Source organism: Platichthys flesus, chromosome 12 (assembly GCF_949316205.1).
Source record: "Platichthys flesus chromosome 12, fPlaFle2.1, whole genome shotgun sequence".
Taxonomy (NCBI): Eukaryota; Metazoa; Chordata; class Actinopteri; order Pleuronectiformes; family Pleuronectidae; genus Platichthys; species Platichthys flesus.
Window position 1 is genome coordinate 13,160,872 of NC_084956.1, and position 17,673 is coordinate 13,178,544.

Consider the following 17,673-nt stretch of genomic DNA (forward strand, 5'->3'; position numbering starts at 1 on the left):
CCCAGTGCCGAGTTGCTGGCCTCATGTGTGCCAGAGAGCAGCCCCACATCCTCGATTTGTTTGTGGTTTTTGTATTCAGTTATGTTTTTGTATTATTTTCCTTGCGTGATTATATTCCAATGTTTCAATCCTGGTAAAGCATTTTTTAACTTTGAATGTTATTACTGTTATGATAAACGTACATGTGATGTAGTTCTGACCTTTGTTGTTGCAGACGTAGCCTCGACTGCATATTGAGGTTGTTGTATTTACACTCGGCCCTGAATGTGCATTTACATACAAATTAGACCCATGCAAATGAGCTTGAGGTGTTACAAGATTCCATTTGTAACCTTTAAGAAAAGATATCATGATGTTTTTACCAGTACCACTTCCGTATCAATCACAATTTCAGAAAATCATTGACGTTGTTACGCCCCTGGTCTAGGGGAACCCAGAGACATAACATGTGGTGCGTCTCCCATTCTCCCACTCCCAAGCAGGCCAGTGTCACAAGGTATTTTAGTTTACGGGTAGCTTTATTTACACTTCAGAGGGAGAACAGGCCAAAACAACAAACAAAACAATCTATTTCCCTACCTTCCCTCTACAAACCAAAAATGTTAACAAAAAGACAAAAGCTTACCTAACTCTTCTTTTTCAAACACAGGAGAAACAAAGGGTAAAAGAAAATGGCTTCTCCCTCCTACAGGGCTACCACACACGCAGTTCTTCTATTTTCATACATACGCGACACAGCATTAATTCAGACACTGGTCCCAGTTGGATCTGGGAGAATTGGTGGAGAGAGAGGAAGACTGCAGTCAGTCAGTGGCTCAAGTAGGCTCCTCTCTTCACCCTGGCCAATCCTGGAGCATCAATCAGGCGGATCACGCCAATCAGCAGGTCCAACCTGTTAGCAATCAGGCACCCACACACACATACTCACTCAAGAAGACTGCTCACACACTAGGAGGAGGAACAGAACAGTAACATATATAGACAGTAACACATATAGACACCCAGGGTCGTAACAACGTTTTAAAGCCATTCGTCTTTGGTTCCTCGCTCAATGGTATATGCACAGTTCTTTTGCTCTATGCAAATCTTCGTTTAGAGGACGATGAGACTCATGCACTGGGCACAAGTAGCAGGGCAGAGAAACCACTCTAATCTTAGTGTAATACTTTCCTTTCCTGCAGACAGAATATTTTAGAACATAGGACAAGATGGTGGATATCCCATGTACGTCTAAAGGTATTCCGTACAAATTGAGTTACCCACTACCAGTAAATCTTGGTGGCCCACCAGTGGATGTTAGGGTAATAACTCCAGTTGTGTAACTTAGCGTCATGAGGTGCTTTAGCCTTTTAATCACCAGATAAAATGACCTGTAGTCATGAAAAGTCCTAAAACCTGATTAATTTGAAAAACAAGCTTTGTCACCTCATGGGAAAACTCAATACTATATTAAATGAGTAACCTGAAGCTTTGACTTTCTTATTTTCTTTCTTGCAGGGGTTTTAATCTTTGGTCAATTGCACGGAGGCCTGCAGATAGCTTCAGTCTACCCCCAACAGCAGCAGGCGGTGAAATATGACCAGCATCCTGGGATGTGTGTGTGTGTGATGACATTACAGAGATTAAAGAGTCTTTTGTGAAACGTCATGAACCTTCCTCTGACAACATAGGAACAGTGCAATTATTCCCCAAAGACACACCATCACTGGAAACACATTAAAAGAGGAAATCAATAATCCATGTGCTTCAAGGTGGGGGGATTTATTTGTGACAGGAGGAATTAGAAGATGCTCGTGAGGAGGACGGTGAATCAACCTGGTGGCTGTGGGAGACAGAGGGAGAAACTAATGAATGGACTTTTATATGGACATTAGAAGAACGGGAAGACCCATGGGATGAGGTATGATTGTGTTAGCAGCGCCAAGTAACAGTTGTACCATGCACTATGTATGATGTCGACGTTGATTGGTCGTGGTCCAGCCTTTTACTCCCAGCGAATCAAAACTATCTGACTTGTTGGTGATCCAGTAACAGTCAGGAGCTGCATCTGCTCGGGCGTGTACTCACTGTGGACCTGCGGACATTCACTGGACCCCGAGAATGGAGAAAAACAATCCCAAAAGTGACAAACTGAGTCTGTGACAGTTGGGCGCAGGTTGTTAGTGAGCGGAACAGTGGTTTTGGAGCTGGCGTTACATAAGCTGCAGAGTCTGTGAAAAGCTGTGTGCGTTGATCCGCCGTGGCCCCCCCGCGATTCCCAACCCCTTCAAAGCAGCTGCTGGAACGGGGAGCCAAACCTTCAAAATCGCAAATATACAGCTTTGACTCCCTTCAATGGTTCATAACACTGTGTCACCCCCTCAAACACAAACACACTCGCACATTCACAATCCTTTCTCTATCCACGGCCTTGTGTCACAGCGAAGCTTTTGTTCCCTCTAAATATAGACAATCGTCAAACAACAGCAGCTCCACTCTGAGAATAAAATATTTGCGAGCTGATATGCACGCTAATGAGCTTAAAATCTTGGGTAATCCAGCAACAGGAACGATTCTGAGTTTATAGTTGGAAATGACTGGCAACACAGTATAAACTGCTACAGCACATTGCCATACGGACAATCTTTCAGATTCCAGCAGAGTCCATGTAAAACTGCATGAAAATGCCTCATGCTTATTCCAGCAGCTGGTCTGGTCATAAATTATGAATAATGAACTATTTTCCGTTTCTTTCGCAATCATACTCCAGACGGCTACAAACATCTGGAGTGAATGAGTTAAACTTTCTTAGTTTGAAAATAACTCCCAGTCCTCTAACCATGTTGAAAAAAACAAATATTTTGACAGAGGGTAAGAAGTTAACAGTTTTACAAGTATTTATATCGTTGTATTGGAAATTAATATTTGTAATGAATACAATTAAAAACTTAAAAACTGCTATTTTAGAGGCTACACTGGCATTTTTGGCAAATTTAATTTGCTGGCTACGGTGACAGACCAACCTGTGTCAGCATTTACTTGAGCCTGACCTCACTGTACTGCACAAAGTACAGCTCCCAACAACCTTCACACAATCACACAATCAACGATCTGATCCGAGACCGTCAGGATTGTTTTTCATGTGCCAAGTGTCGAGAACATGTATTTTGATAATGCAACTAGTAAACAAAACAATGCCAATTATACAGGGTAATCTCTAAGAAATGCATGTTGTACACACACTGATGCTTTATCAATCCATAATCCCTATTTTTATTTTTAGAGATTCAGATGTCAGGGATTACTCCAGACGTGAGCCTCCGACACCATGCTGTTAAAGAGCGCTTTGAAATCAGCTGCCAATTCAGTGTCGTGATGTGCTTATGCCAAAATGCCGAGACGCTCATCAGTTCTCTGCACTGAGAGGAAATACAAAAAAAAGAAAAGGAGCTGTATAAATGCGCTCCTTTGCAAAAGCATGGGGCTGCAGGAGAGCAAGATCGGCTCAATCAGAGCAGATTTACTGTACAGTCAGGAGGATCTTTGACACGGTACTTGTTGAAGATGTCAGGACAGGTGTTGAGGAATGATGCAGCAACACACGCACACACACACACACACACACACACAAACACACACACAGTCTTTCTAACACACACACAGGGCATAAGGAGTCAGAGAGGAGTTGTCTCAATAACTGTGCCCCTGCGTAATGAAGGCACAGAAGACAGACCTCAGGATGAGAGCTGTCACCCGCAGGGACCGCTATCACAAGTGCTGCATGGGTTCATGTCCTATAGCAGCTGCTTTCGGTGTGATGCGCTACAATTTTAGCAGTGGAGGGGTGGCGGTAGAGGAGCGTGAGGGGGAATCCCTGCTGCAATAACAACTTCAGACCCTCCCCGAGGAGCAGTGGATGTGGCACAAGTGCTTCATCCCCAAATTATATAAATAAACGCTTCAGTGCATGATCCGTAGTGGTTTGGACAATGATAGCCTATAAGTCTAAGCTCCATTTGGAGGATTTCAGTGAAATCATATGATTGGAAAAAAATAATGGGCCAAACAGGTAAAGCGATTTAACCCCGGGTGCATTTTTGCGCAGGAAAAATGGAACATTATTTTGTGCGATTACGCGCATGTGTGGCTCCCGTGTGTGTTTGCTCGCTGGGAGATTTTCTAAAAGTTGAAGCCTGTCTCCGGCAGAGTGGGATGAGAAAGGAGGGAGAGATCCTTCAGCTGACATCTTCTCTCTCAGATCAACAACAGGACGCTTCTAAATTCAGATCTAAGATCCAAAATAGAACAACACATAAAACGCGCACCAGGCAGGGACAGCGGAGGCGGTGTGCGGGGCTGCGGGCGCGCGACACACGGACATGTGATGTGAACTCCAGCCTACCTTCCACTTTGGTGAGGGTGAGCACCGGACTGTTGCAGGCGGACAGCGGGGCGACCCTGGCGGAGTGTTTCTTCATGGTGATGAGGAGCTCGGGCGGGCTGAGCTCGGAGCCGCTTCGACTACATCCCTGAAGCGGATTTGGCGCAGACACCCCCAGACTCTCCTGACGGGACCCTCCTTTTGGCGTCTCTAGAGCCGGTCCCCTGCTCCCTGTCCCTGTCCACTCGAGTCCATCCGACCCCCCCTGCTGATGAGGATTGTTTGTATATACTGTCGTCTCGTATCCCACCACCTCCTCCACTTGCCTTCCCCTCCCCAAGTCTCTCTCTCTCTCTCTCTCTCTCTGTCTCTCTCTCTCTCTCTCTCTCTCTCTCTCTCTCTCTCTCTCTCCTCCTCACTCCTCAGTTTGACAATTGCTGCAATTCGCCAGCGTCACAGCGTCCCCCCCCCCCCTCCCCACCCATCCACCGTCCCTACAGCATTACAACTAACTCAGACCCACCAACATCCCCCTGTCCCGAGGCAATCCCTGCTGTCTTCCCCGGACCACCCCTAGTGGCCGTGGTCCCCTTCTGGGCTGAGGAGACTCAGAGTGGACGCAGTGCGCAGGCACTCTCCGGAGCCTGGGACAGACACGATGGGAGCAATGCAGTTGAAGTGAGGCTGTTTAGCCCATAAACACCCTAATTGCAGCTGTTTCTACTGAATTAACATAATGAAGCGAATTATTCCCTTTAATTTCATCCAGGGACCTTGTGGAATCACGGCTCATTAAAAGTCCCCAGACCCCACTTTGCTATTGATTGACTCTAATAGCATTTTTTTATTTTTTTATTAAATGCAGGTTTATTTCTGTTTAGAGCTTTAATGAAAGTTGCACTTGTTGGTTTTTTACTTAATCTGAAAATTAGATTGGATTAGAAACTTAGATTGGAAGAATAACCAAAGAGCTGGTTGTGAAATGTGTCCTGAAGGGATTCTTCACGTTCATGACATGGCATGATTTGGTGTTAACAGTGTGAGCGTGTTGCTGTGCAGCATATTTTTAAATTAGGTCTGAATATAGATGGACACAAACCCCTAATTACGAGATGATTTCTGAATTCTTTGTTTGGTGTGACTGATGATGTGAGTCTGAAGTGACGCACTTGTAAAAAACAGCATGTGGCTCAAATGTCCCCAAACCAATGTGGGCCTTTATTTTGGCAAACATGCTGTGCTCTCGGGAAGGAGAAATCTGGATGTGAAACGAAAGTGGCCCATGTGGTAAATGGTGAATATGTCACTTTTGGCTGGCATGTGCTGTTGCTATGGCTCGTATACTCGTGGCTCAGATCCAACAAACAGGAGCGGACTGCCTAGGTGCCATCATCCCACACAGTATGTGGACTGGGTGACGGTGTGGCAGAGTGAAGGTGTGGGCCAAGTCAGGGCCGAATCAGTTTTTGCTACGGGGGACCTTACCTCATTCTCACTCTGCCTTTATGTGAAGGGTTGTTGGTATAACAGAGATAATATGCATATCAAGTAGTTGCAGATACCCTGCAGAGAGGTATGGTCCCGGCTCCGGGTTCAGTATTCTGTAGTAATAACAGCAGTACCACAGTGAACCTGCACTCAGCAGCTAGACTTTGTAAAAAACATAGGAGATAAACAACCGGTGGTGCTGTGTGCAGAGCAGTCAGGCAAATTCACACTGTGCTGCAGCAAACACACAGCATTAGCAGTGTGAAGCTCTGGTGTTGTGAAAGGAAAGGCAATAGTAAACACAAGAGTGAAAAAAACAAACAGGGAGATAGAATTACATACAGTTAGGCTGGATCACATGGCACATCGTTTTTTGTGATTCCATTCTTTTATGAATGAATAATTGCAATTCATGTAAAACCCAGTCTATATATTTATACTCTTGCACTTGTCTTGAATGTATTCAGCACTCAACAATCATGGCAGTCAATAGAGTCTCTGCCAAGGCCCCTTAAATTCAATCAAGCTGGATTAATGGCTCACAGTCACGGATACCACATAAATATGCCAAGTCTGTTTCCATTCCCTTGAAAATCTGGTAAAAGTCTCATCTCACAATGTTATAGAAAGGGATAAAATAAGAATTCCTCTTTTGTCTGGATCAGTGGCAAAATGTAATTTCTGGGCTCGTTCCCCAGCCTTTCATGAGGTTTCAAGAAATTTAGTCAAGCAGTTTTTTAATAATTCAGCTAACAGACAAAACAAACAGCCCTGAAAACATCACACCCTCAGGCCGATGTAATAGACGTCCTATCTTTGACTTTGTTGGTGTCATCACAGCTCAGCTTGTTCTTGCAAGTAGAAGTTTCACAGTGAGGAACATATTCAGGTGATGAACATGTCGTCGTACGTCCCGTGACTCTCGTCTGTTAGCTCTCATCCGACCAACGACAGAAACTACATGTGACAGATGAAGTGACGATTCCGAGCCAAGGTCGAATTTAATCACACTTTGAAACAGAGTGCCAACACACAGCAGATACCGCGCCTCACACTGTGTCTGTGTATCTAAATTTGTGTTCATCCATTTGTCACTTGTGGTACACACACAAACAGATCATAGAGCAGAGGAACACAGATCACTGTCAGGGGTACAAATTGAAGTTGCTCTGCATTGATCTGAGAAGGACTCTGCTGTCCCTGTGTCCTGATGGTAATGTATTTTCAGACGCACACATGTGTGTCTGCATTGGCTCTCCCTGCGTGTGTGTATGTGTGTGTGCGAAAGCCTTGGAGTGTGAGCATGCCTAAAGGAAGCTGCACTGAATAATTCACTGCTCAGACTCTGCCTCACACACAGGCTAGAATCCCCTGCCTGGCCTAACTAGGACAGGGAGCTCTAAAAACCATCCATTCTGACGTCCCTCTGCAACTAAATCCACTTGATTCTTGTCCTTTTTTTCCATTTGCTTCCCACTCTCCCTCCTGTGTTTGGGTTTGGAAGACAGGAAATGTCCGGACACGGCCGATGGGAGCTAATGGATGAAGTGCGAGGAGTCACAGTGAAGGGATGTAAAAGATCAGCACAGGATGTTTGATGGATAAACATTACAAACGTGTCCCCCTGTGGATTACATCACAAGTTTGTGTGTATGTGTGTGTCTGTTCGGGCCCTGCAGCTGGCAGCTTTTTCTGTCAACTAATACTGTCGATTTCCAGGGGCTAAGCCCGGTGAGAGCACAAAGATTCAGTTAGAGAGCACCCGCTATTATTGAGAGAAAAATAAAACAGGGAGGTGGAATTAGGTGAGATCATTAAAAGATCCCAGTCGGTGACTCATAGACTTTTATCTGCAAACACGGAGGAGGATCAAACCGGTCAATGCTCTAAGGCACCACATGACAACTCTCCCTCTCTCTCTCTCTCTCTAACACACATTTACATATACTGTAGGACTGCATTATGAGGGTTAAGCGTGCATGAGCAACGAAGAAGAGAAAAAACCCAAATCCTTTGAGGGTTCCTGCATCGGCAGTGCTGGCTTTTGAATATCTGTTTCTACCCAGAGACTGATGGGAGCAGAACCGGGATAATAGGTGATTGTAAAATGTCCCAATGTGTCCAAAGTGAGGCTTGTGTTTTTCTTAAATGTTTGTTCATGCTGAAGAATGAGGGAGGTCATGGTAGCCATGTTTGAATCAACCAAACATGTAAGATGCTTCATGTGAAGTTTTCTGCTACAAAATAAATATCAAGGTCATAAAGACATTATGGGATGGGGGGAAATAAGGTGGTTATGCAAATAAAGATGATGTATACTTTCATTAGCCAGCAGAAGAGCTATATAACAAGACATTAGTGTGGAGCAGATTTCCCAGGAAACAACTAATGTCTTGATATTGAAATTAGAAAAGATGGAAAAAGTTGATGTGTCATTTGAGAGTTAAAGGAAATATGATTGATATAGATTGTGAATGTGGAAACATTAATAAGTAAATGCAGCAGTGTCAATGGGAAATAACTGGAAATGAGAATAAAGACATGATGTGTAACCGTCAAATTCCACAATTCTCCCAAAATGAACACGACTAACAGCCTGGGATGTGTGAGGCTGTCCTTGCACATAGTGCTGCTTCCAGCTAATGCTAACGTAAGTATGCTAACATGCAGGCAATCACGATGAGACCACGTGGAGGTTGAGCAGGTGTAATGCTGACTACTAGTTTACTTTCTTAGCATCTTAACACTTTTTTATGTTTGTCCGTTCGTTTGGTAGTAAGGTTATGCAAAAACACATTTAGAGGATGGATCCTAGCGAGTGTGTGACTTTCGGTGCAGTTTGATTGAATTTAAGGCGACTGTTGGGAATTGGCAGAGGTATTCGCTCTTCTGATCGCCATTGTAGTTTCACTTGTCACTAGTTGTAATAATTAAGTTTGGACAGAACTGGTCCTTTAGACTAGAGGATTAAGTCGACAAAGGTGTGGCCTCCGTAGACTGCGGAGGTCGTCAGAGGAGAGGTTGGCTTGAGAGGGATCCACTTGTTTGATCCATCCTTGCTCAGGAAGGGAAAGACCCGTTTGAAGGACTCTTCGAAAATGGGACAGCCTAGTCACGCTGCTGTGACTCTTAACACACAGCCTCTGAAGGATACTTGGCACAAAGCTAATTAAATCTTTATGGCACTGGAGATAAAGTGTACACAGCCAGCTTACTCATGTTGAAGAACAGAAAACCGTTTGATCCTCAATTTGGACAGTGTTGGATGACATCTAAATGCAGGACTGAAAAGAAAGAATTTTCACTAATTTGAGGTAACTCAAATTTAATCTCTAGATTGAGCCAAAGGTCACAGATACTTCTTTACTTTCACCGTTGGCTGAGAAATCAGCTGTTGACTGTGATCCCACAGAGCAGGGGGGAGAAAGGTAAACGAGTTGGTCTGAAAATCAGTTTTATTGATTGGGTATCAAAGTGCTTTAGCTGCAAGTCACACTGGCACAGGGCTCTTGACAGTGCAAGATGATGGACTCGAAGTGTTGAAATGTGTGTGTAAGAATAAACGATCCCCTATTAATAAAACACAACGGCGCCAAGGTGAGTAAATGTGCCTGGTTTAATTTGTGCACAGGTGGTGTTTGATACAGTCTGTCGGCTGTTTGCCTCTTTGCAGGAACATCAACAGATTTGTAATTGGCAATTACAATCCAGTGACACAGCTAATTCTGATTTAAGACAAATCAATTCCTTGTGTAACACCAACAAATGCAATTTTACGTGAGCCCTGCTCAGCTGAAATTAAAGAAGCTTTTGAGACTGTTATAGCCCTGATCACATTGTGAGCCTTCTTGGAAATTCACCTCTGATTCACGTCTGATTTATTCACCTAGCTGATGTAACAATAACCAATCACACTAACAGTTATTTTATGGAAGATTTGGCCAGGCGGGATATAATATCTTTATGTGTTTGTCAGATGACTAAAAAGAAAAATACAACGGCAGCTGTAGATCTACATTACCAGTCAATAGATGATCATAATATGCTGCTATGGTATTAGCACTCCTAGCAATGTGGTGTAGGGATACATTTTTATATCAAATACTGCCAGTGTTTTTTTGAGAGGATTTCAGTGTTTGCTTCTCTTGAGGAAAACGTAAATGTCTTTTTTTACCTTCTCTGAACCATCACCCTCCACTGTTCCAGTCCAGGTCACTTCTGGCTCTTGCTCAGCATTGATAACATGCAGTGGGGCTGCGAACACGAGAGTCAAGGGTTCAGAACAAAACTGAAGAGGAGTCTGTCTCGCTGCCCGCACGTTTTTCAGAGCTGCTCCCGGGGCGTGAGAAAGGAAGGAGGGGCGGCGGCTGAGGCAAAGAGTTCTAAATAACAGCTTGTTTCAAGTAGCAGAAAGGTCAAGTCAATTTAACTTTGCCTCTTCCTGGTACCCTGATACCTCTTCAAGGCAGAGGCAGCTCATCGGTGGGGGCAAGCAGCTGTCAAGGTACTGCGCCCAGCAGCAGTTTATTGGATTAATGGCCTCAGCGGGGTCCCCTGAGGGGGGGGGGGGGGCAGTTGCCAAAACACCTCACCCACTTTAGCTACATTGCAGAGGTGCAAGGTGAACCTCACTTGCATTGATTTTTTCTTTTATATACTTTGAACCAAAAAGTGCTGACTTGTTGTAACTGATAAATAACACTGCTTTAAGAGTGAACCCATGAAAATAAAAGACTGACAGGTTTTGCATTACATTATTTTTAATCAGTTGTTTGCAAATCAATCCCTTGTCTGGAGAAATCAATACCTCTGTGAAATATCGTAAGAGCAGCATGAAATTATGATGTGTCCAAGGACCTTCATATAATTAAGGTGTGGTGATGTTATAAAAGGGATTTGCAGTCATGCAGCTCCTCAAATATTCAATATAGTCGTCTCTTCAGTCTCCGATAACTAGATATGTATTCAGAACATTCCACTGATGATCATGCATATTGACCCCAGTACATAAAAATCAAATCCGATTTAGCCCCAAACTGTCAAATCGTTACAGATCCTCCAGAAAGATTGCGTAAGATATTTTCTGTTACTTTAATTATTGTGATAATAATGCTTATTATAGTAAATATGGTCATATTTAATATGGTAATATTGTAATTGTATTAGGCCTTTTATTAAAAAGATGATTAGTATTTGTAGTATTACTTTGTTGGTCAAATGTCACCAGTACAAGACCCAATTATCAACTAGTCTAATTAATCAATGATCCCCGTTGGTGCCACTTGATTATCTTTCGATTGCTATATTACACATTCTGCTCTGCATGTGCTGTCTTGCACAAAAGTGAATAAACAGTCTGACTTGGCATTTGTTGGTGAGAGGATTGCAACTCCTCCCATTTAAAACAGAACATTTTCCAGAACACAAAAAGCTTCACTTGGTGCCACTTTCAAGAATTGGGCGACTTGCTCTCAATCGCAACCACAGCTAATAAAGTCCAGCAGCATTTATTAAAAGCTGTCAAGTTTTAATGCCTAGTGATAACCCTTATAATCACTCCCGACCCCGGTGGCCCACGCTATATCGGGAACAGTGCGTCTCCAATAAAATGACTTCCCACCAGAGGAATTTGGCCCTGACAGCACATCCCTCTTATCTAATTAATGTAGTCGCTGAGCAACAACATGTGATATAAAGAAAAAAAAGTTGTATTTGTGGTCAGACAGGGGTTAGAAACCTGCTTGTTTAGGCAGCGGTGCCTAAAGGGAGAGTGTATAGACTATCCTACATGCTGCTCTGTGCAGAAAATGAGATGCACAGAGGTGTTGCACCAGTAAATAAAATTTGCCTATAATCACTATGTCCTCATGTTGGCGTAATATTCTTAATGACGCCCCTTAGTGTTAGTTTTCTTTTATGGGTGATTTATCACTTAAATTACAAATTTGGTTTGAGCTAAGATCATTAGAAGAGACACCATAGAAGACGAAGGGAGGGAGACCTATGAGCTAAATCCAATATAAAGATTCCTCATGCACTTTTTTTCTGCAATCAGTGAAAGTTACGATCGTTCGTATCTGGATGGTGTCAGGGGCGGGGCCAAGGAGCAACTGATTAAGATCCAGATTAAGATCAGATTAAGATCCATTTATTCATCCCAAACACATGCACAGACATGCAAAGGCACACTCATGCAGGTAGGGAAATTTAATCTCTGCTTTTTACCCATCTGGTGCAGGGCACACAGAGCAGTGAGCGACCATGTAAGGCGCTCGGGGAGCAGATTTTTGGGGAGTAAGGTGCCTTGCTCAGGGGCACTAGACAGGGTAGGGAGACTCATGGATTTTTTAGATAGATCAATCCAGGTTCGTCTTTTGTTGTCTCTCCGTGGAGTCGAACCAGAGACGAACCAGAGACCTTCTCTGCCCATAGTCCAAGTTTCTGCCACTAGACCACCGCCTCTACTGGTCATAGCTGACACCTGATTGGTCCCTGCCCTGTCAGTAGTCCAAATAAATGAGTCGTTTCATAACAATAGTAGCAATAAATAGGACATTTCTTGTGCTTTTTTGAAGACACAATGTGCTTGAACAAGGATACATTTTTAAGATATATTTAAAGATGTGTACCTTTGCTCAAGGTTATAGAGTTAAAGGTAAACAAGGAATGACTAGAGCTGCTTTCTGCACACACTTATTACTTCTGCTCGTGTGAGGATGAAAAAAGGCTCTATATCCCACAACTTCCTGGTATTCCTGAAAAATCTGCTTAACATGCACAACATTGTGCAGAGGCTTTTGGAGAAATAGGCCCTTGATGTTCAATTTGAAGGATAGTTGTATTAGTCACATCACCCTAGGACAGTAGTTAATCCCTGCTCACTTCACAATGAAAGTGATCCTTGCACCCCAGCTGCTGGTGGAAATGAGAATTTTCCTGTAGGAAATGATCTACACCTTAAAACTAAGACACTCTCACTCTAACAAATGGCCTGCTTGCTCCCCCTGTTGTCCACATACAGTAATACAGCCTGAGTAACTTCATGTGCAGGATATTTAACATCCCGGCTGTAAATCAGATGTTCATGTTGCACCTGTTAGGTGTTTTTAACTTTACATGCATTTTAAACACTCGGAGCGGTCCATGCTGCTAAAGCAGAAAAAGTGTCCACTACCTGTTTTTTTTTGTTGAGGTGGTTCATCTTTAAACTGCACTTATCTCGCTGTGCTTGACATTATTCAAATCGTTCTCAAATTGCTGTAATTAAAGGGGGAACATTTCCAAAAGCTTTAATCCTCCACTTGCATCATCAGGCTATTACCTGAGTCTGGAAAGCATGGACATGAATTTCTAACACTATTTTATTTCGGCTTTACCAATATATTTTACAACTACTTTTTATAAAAACTAAATAAAAGATAATTGGCCTTTGGAAACATTTTGATCAATACATCTGTATAAATGATGAATGTACACCATGGACTTAAGATATACAGCCCCAAACTATATCACAGCTACTGTGGCTGTGCAAAAATATGTCTGAAAAGAAATATACACATATGCAACACTGCCTTGACTGACACCAATCACTGTCCCACTTGTGGAGGACAATATCCTAAACCTCTATTTGCCTGTAGGGGGCACTGTGACCCCATGTACTCAGTGACATACACATACACTTGCTCAGAGTTTGTATGACAAATTAACAAGAAATCAATTTAGCATTTCAGCATTAATGAAAGGTGATGACGTGACCTACATACACAGAAAATGCAGGACACACACAAGCTGTGCTGCTGCGCTCTCACATACAAACCAGACATGCACACTTAAAGGCACACAAGCATACATAGAGGTCTGAGAAGAGTACAACTCTACACAACTACTGTACACACACACACACACACACACACACACACACACACACACACACACACACACACACACACCAGCATTAGTCCCAAACAGTGTGACAGCTCATGTGCACTACTTTCTCCTCTTTCCTGTCAGAGCCCTGTCACATTTTGGGTATTTTCTCTCCAGGGTTTGTCACGTGAGGTGATGGGAGGACAAGGTCCAGAGAGAAAACACAATGACCAACTCTATAAGCAGCTGTATAGTGGACTTTGACATAAAATGGACACATAGTTAAAAATAATTCTCCAGCTTTAGTATCTGATGATTCACAGCCTCATGGGCAGGTTATATAAGGTTGAGAGTAATTTGTCTGCATTTTTGTATTAAAGCTGTTTTGAGGGTAAGCATTTTGATATACATGCAAGTTTTTCTAATTGTGTAAAGGAGGACTCACAATATACAAATAACAAATATATTTTAAATCTAAAAAAATATTTTAACTGCATTTAGAATATTTAAAACTCATGTGAAATATTTGAAAGATAAGGCTGACGTTTGTATTGATTATTGTTTTTGTTGATAGCTTCCATAAAGACACCAAGGCGTTAATGCTTTCTGACTTCTTTTAACTGCTGTCGACTGAAAATGTGCATCGAAAACTGATCAAATGTGACGTTGAAGCCATATGATCAAATTTGCATGAGGCTTTTCAGAAAAACGCATCAATTTCAATAAATTATTAATACAAAAATGATCTCCCTCTGGAGCTTCCTATGAAAACAGCACTGACGAGGAAAACCTGACATATCACTGGATGCTAAAGGAGTTAAGTCACTCCAGAATATCGGATTACAAAGAGGTGACAATGAAACAAAACAACAGATGATTCAGTTCCTCCAGCACCACTACAGCCCCTCATTTCTGATTCAGAACACTTGAATGAGGAACCAGCAGGGGATCCCACGCTGATTTAGTCTACGTGCCGAAATACTGTAGAACAGGTTCACCTGTGGTTTCTGTCGACTCAGCCGAAAACTTTAAACACAGTAAACAGCTTGTGAAGCACAACATCAGCATGAGGCACAGAGGGGCAAATGCACTGATGCAAGAGCCACACGCAACTTTCTGTTTGCATATTGTAACTTAATTGTTTACACTGTTTACTGCTTATCACTACAAATATTGACATGTGTGATTAAACTAAAGCATGTGGTTAATTAGTTTATCTTTTTAGTTTTTCTTAAACATGGTTATTTTATATAAAGGCCAAATAATTTTCTGAAAATCAACTGAGGCCTGTAGTTGCTTTATTTTAATAAATTTTTTAATAAAATTCAAATAAATAGTTGGTTCGTAGGTCAATATTCACACCAGCAGGACAGATTGGTTTCATTTTTTGTGTTTTTAACGTTATTGGACAACACACCGAGAGATAAGCGACATTATTTGTTGGTACATAATTTTCTATTGTCATTTGCATGGACCTGAATATAACCTCATCGATATGTGTAGCGTTAATTCAGTTTTCAGTCTATTTCAGGAAGAGTTAACATGATTTTATCTACCTCGAGTATCCAAGGAGCGCACAAGGGATGTGGCTGAATAAATTAAAGTGTGAGGAGGCTTTCATGTGCTGGTGCAACGCAGGTCACCTCCAGGCACTTAACAAAGGTTAATTAACATGAATAGCAATCGGCAGCGTGATCCCTCGAGCTGTAAATCTTTTCTTCCTCTCTACTTTGGTGGAGGCACTGAAAACCCAGTGTGTTACTGTCGATTGAAACTCATTCATACTTCTGAACTGGAATGGCACACACATTCGTCAAGGCCCAACAGTCCCATTATGAAATCACATTTAAAGGGCCAGTAGGTAAGATTAGGTGAAAGGGATCTATTGGCAGAAATTGAAAATGAAAAAGTCCTAGTGATATTTTCATCTAAATTTTATGAAAATCGATCTTACAATTCTTCACCCTAGAATGGGCCCTTTATATTTTAATACTTTATTTTTACATCAGGGGGGGGGGGGGGGGGGGGGCTCTCTATGGACGCAGCAATGTTTTTTACAGTAGCCCAAACTGGACAAACTAAACACCTTTTGAGTTTTTATGAAAACTGAAGGGTACAGGTTCTCCTTCATTTTAGAATGGGAGGGTGAAGTGAGGGTTATTCAGCTGCAACATGCAACTTTACCACTAGATGTCAGTAAATCCTTCACACTGAACCTTTAATTTCACTAGATCCAGATTTTGATTTGGAACTGCACGAACTTGTACACAGTCATAAATGCAATATGTTTTTGTTATCAAACTAACTGACAAAAAACAAACGCAGATGAAAATATAGCCCTCTATAGCCCCCTTCCTCCACCAAGGCTAACACCATTTATCACCACGTTAAAAAACAAAGTTCCCCTTGATCCAGATCTGCAACAACATTTTAAAGGGTTCTTCTTTGGGTCATGCAGTACCGCTCCACAAAATGTCAAAGTGATTGGTACACTAGTGTTTGCATCGTCCTGCAAGAGCGCATACGGCAAGTCCAGACAGTCCATATGGGATGTGCTCTTCCCTGACACCTAACACATCCTTTCACCAGGTTATGTTTTAATCAGTCTTGTAGTTTTTGTGTTATCTTTCTTACAAACAAAAGAATTACAGACAAACCATCAGCAGGTGAAAAAATAACCTCCTTGTTGAGGTAAAAGTGTTTCATCATACGTGCCTGCACCGGGGATCAAACCTTTCACACCCTGAATCTCTGTCAGGTCAAACCTGTAGTTTTTCATTACAGCACTTCAACCACACGTCAAAATAACAATATCTGAGCCTGTAGCAGTGACTGGGCCCAGTTTGGCTGATCTCTTGCCACCTTTCTGTGTCTCCCTCCCTGTCTCTGGACCTTAAATGACAAATCCAACTAATCCATCCATTTTCGTTAGGCAGGCTGCCATGGAGACAGGCTGACAGAACTTCGAACATTCTGTGCACGAATGACTGACAGTAAAATTACACCTCAGAGAAACTACACCTTAATTATTTGGCGCTACGAATGATTTTAACTTGAATGTAACTGAGGCTGGCAGTTGAGGGATGGGACTCTAGTCTTCTGTGGTACATAATTCAGAGGTGGAGAACAGCTTCAAACACACAGAAAGAAAGGTGCAGTTAGATACAGTTGGCAGCGGCAGCGGAAACGATATATAAAAGTATTTTCTTCGTGAGGGACGTGAGCGGTCAGCTTCAGATCTGTTTCTCTTTGAAGGGTTTCCGTTGGACACCAGGTCCTGGTCTCTCATCAGTAATCAAACCGCTGTCTGATCACACGATCTTTCCTTTCACGACAGCAGGCGGTTGGAGGACCATCAAAAGGCCACCTGCTGGTGTGTGTATGTGTGTAGTATGTGTGTGTGCTGTCAGTAGTGTAACATTCACACTCCGCCATCGCCACTCCTCAACCTCACACAGCGCGAGAACTCGGGCAAATTGAGCGGAGTCAGTGTTGGACAAAAATAGAACTTGATGTTTCCCCAAAGCTGCAAATGCACAGCTTTGTGCGCTTGTTATAGGGTTCATGGAAGCCCTGTGTTCTTCATCAGCCGTGGATGGGTTTGCCAAAAAAAGAGGCACTTTAGCTTGAGAGCAGTTCTTATTAGAGAGGAAGAAGCATGGCTGACAACTGTCACATGAAATCCTGCTCCATTCTCCACAGTAATTATGTAAAATTCACAGCAGCAAACGCTTAACGTCTCAGGGCTTTCTTGGGCATATAAAATTTGTCTTAAAAAACTCACATGTTAATAACCTGCCACACACAAATCACTGGTTCCATGGATCTCCTTGTGTCTGTGGCACACTTCCAGGGGTCTGTGAGAGGGTTCCACTCGTCTCATCGGCTTCACACGTGACACATGTATTTTAAATTGCCCTTGAAAGTGCAGTTTTTTCATTGCTGTAATGCTTAATACA

At 42.6% G+C, this 17,673-nt stretch overlaps 1 protein-coding gene across 1 annotated transcript in view; it reads right to left on the reverse strand.

Annotated features, from left to right (window-relative positions):
- slc35f3b (solute carrier family 35 member F3b) overlaps nucleotides 1–4,619 on the reverse strand; it is a 35,278-nt gene extending 30,659 nt beyond the window's left edge. The window contains exon 1 of the mRNA XM_062400465.1: nucleotides 4,382–4,619. Within this exon, the coding sequence (XP_062256449.1) occupies nucleotides 4,382–4,457 (76 nt within the window). The 5' untranslated portion in view covers nucleotides 4,458–4,619. The remainder of the gene's footprint in view (nucleotides 1–4,381) is intronic.
- Nucleotides 4,620–17,673: the final 13,054 nt, after the last annotated feature.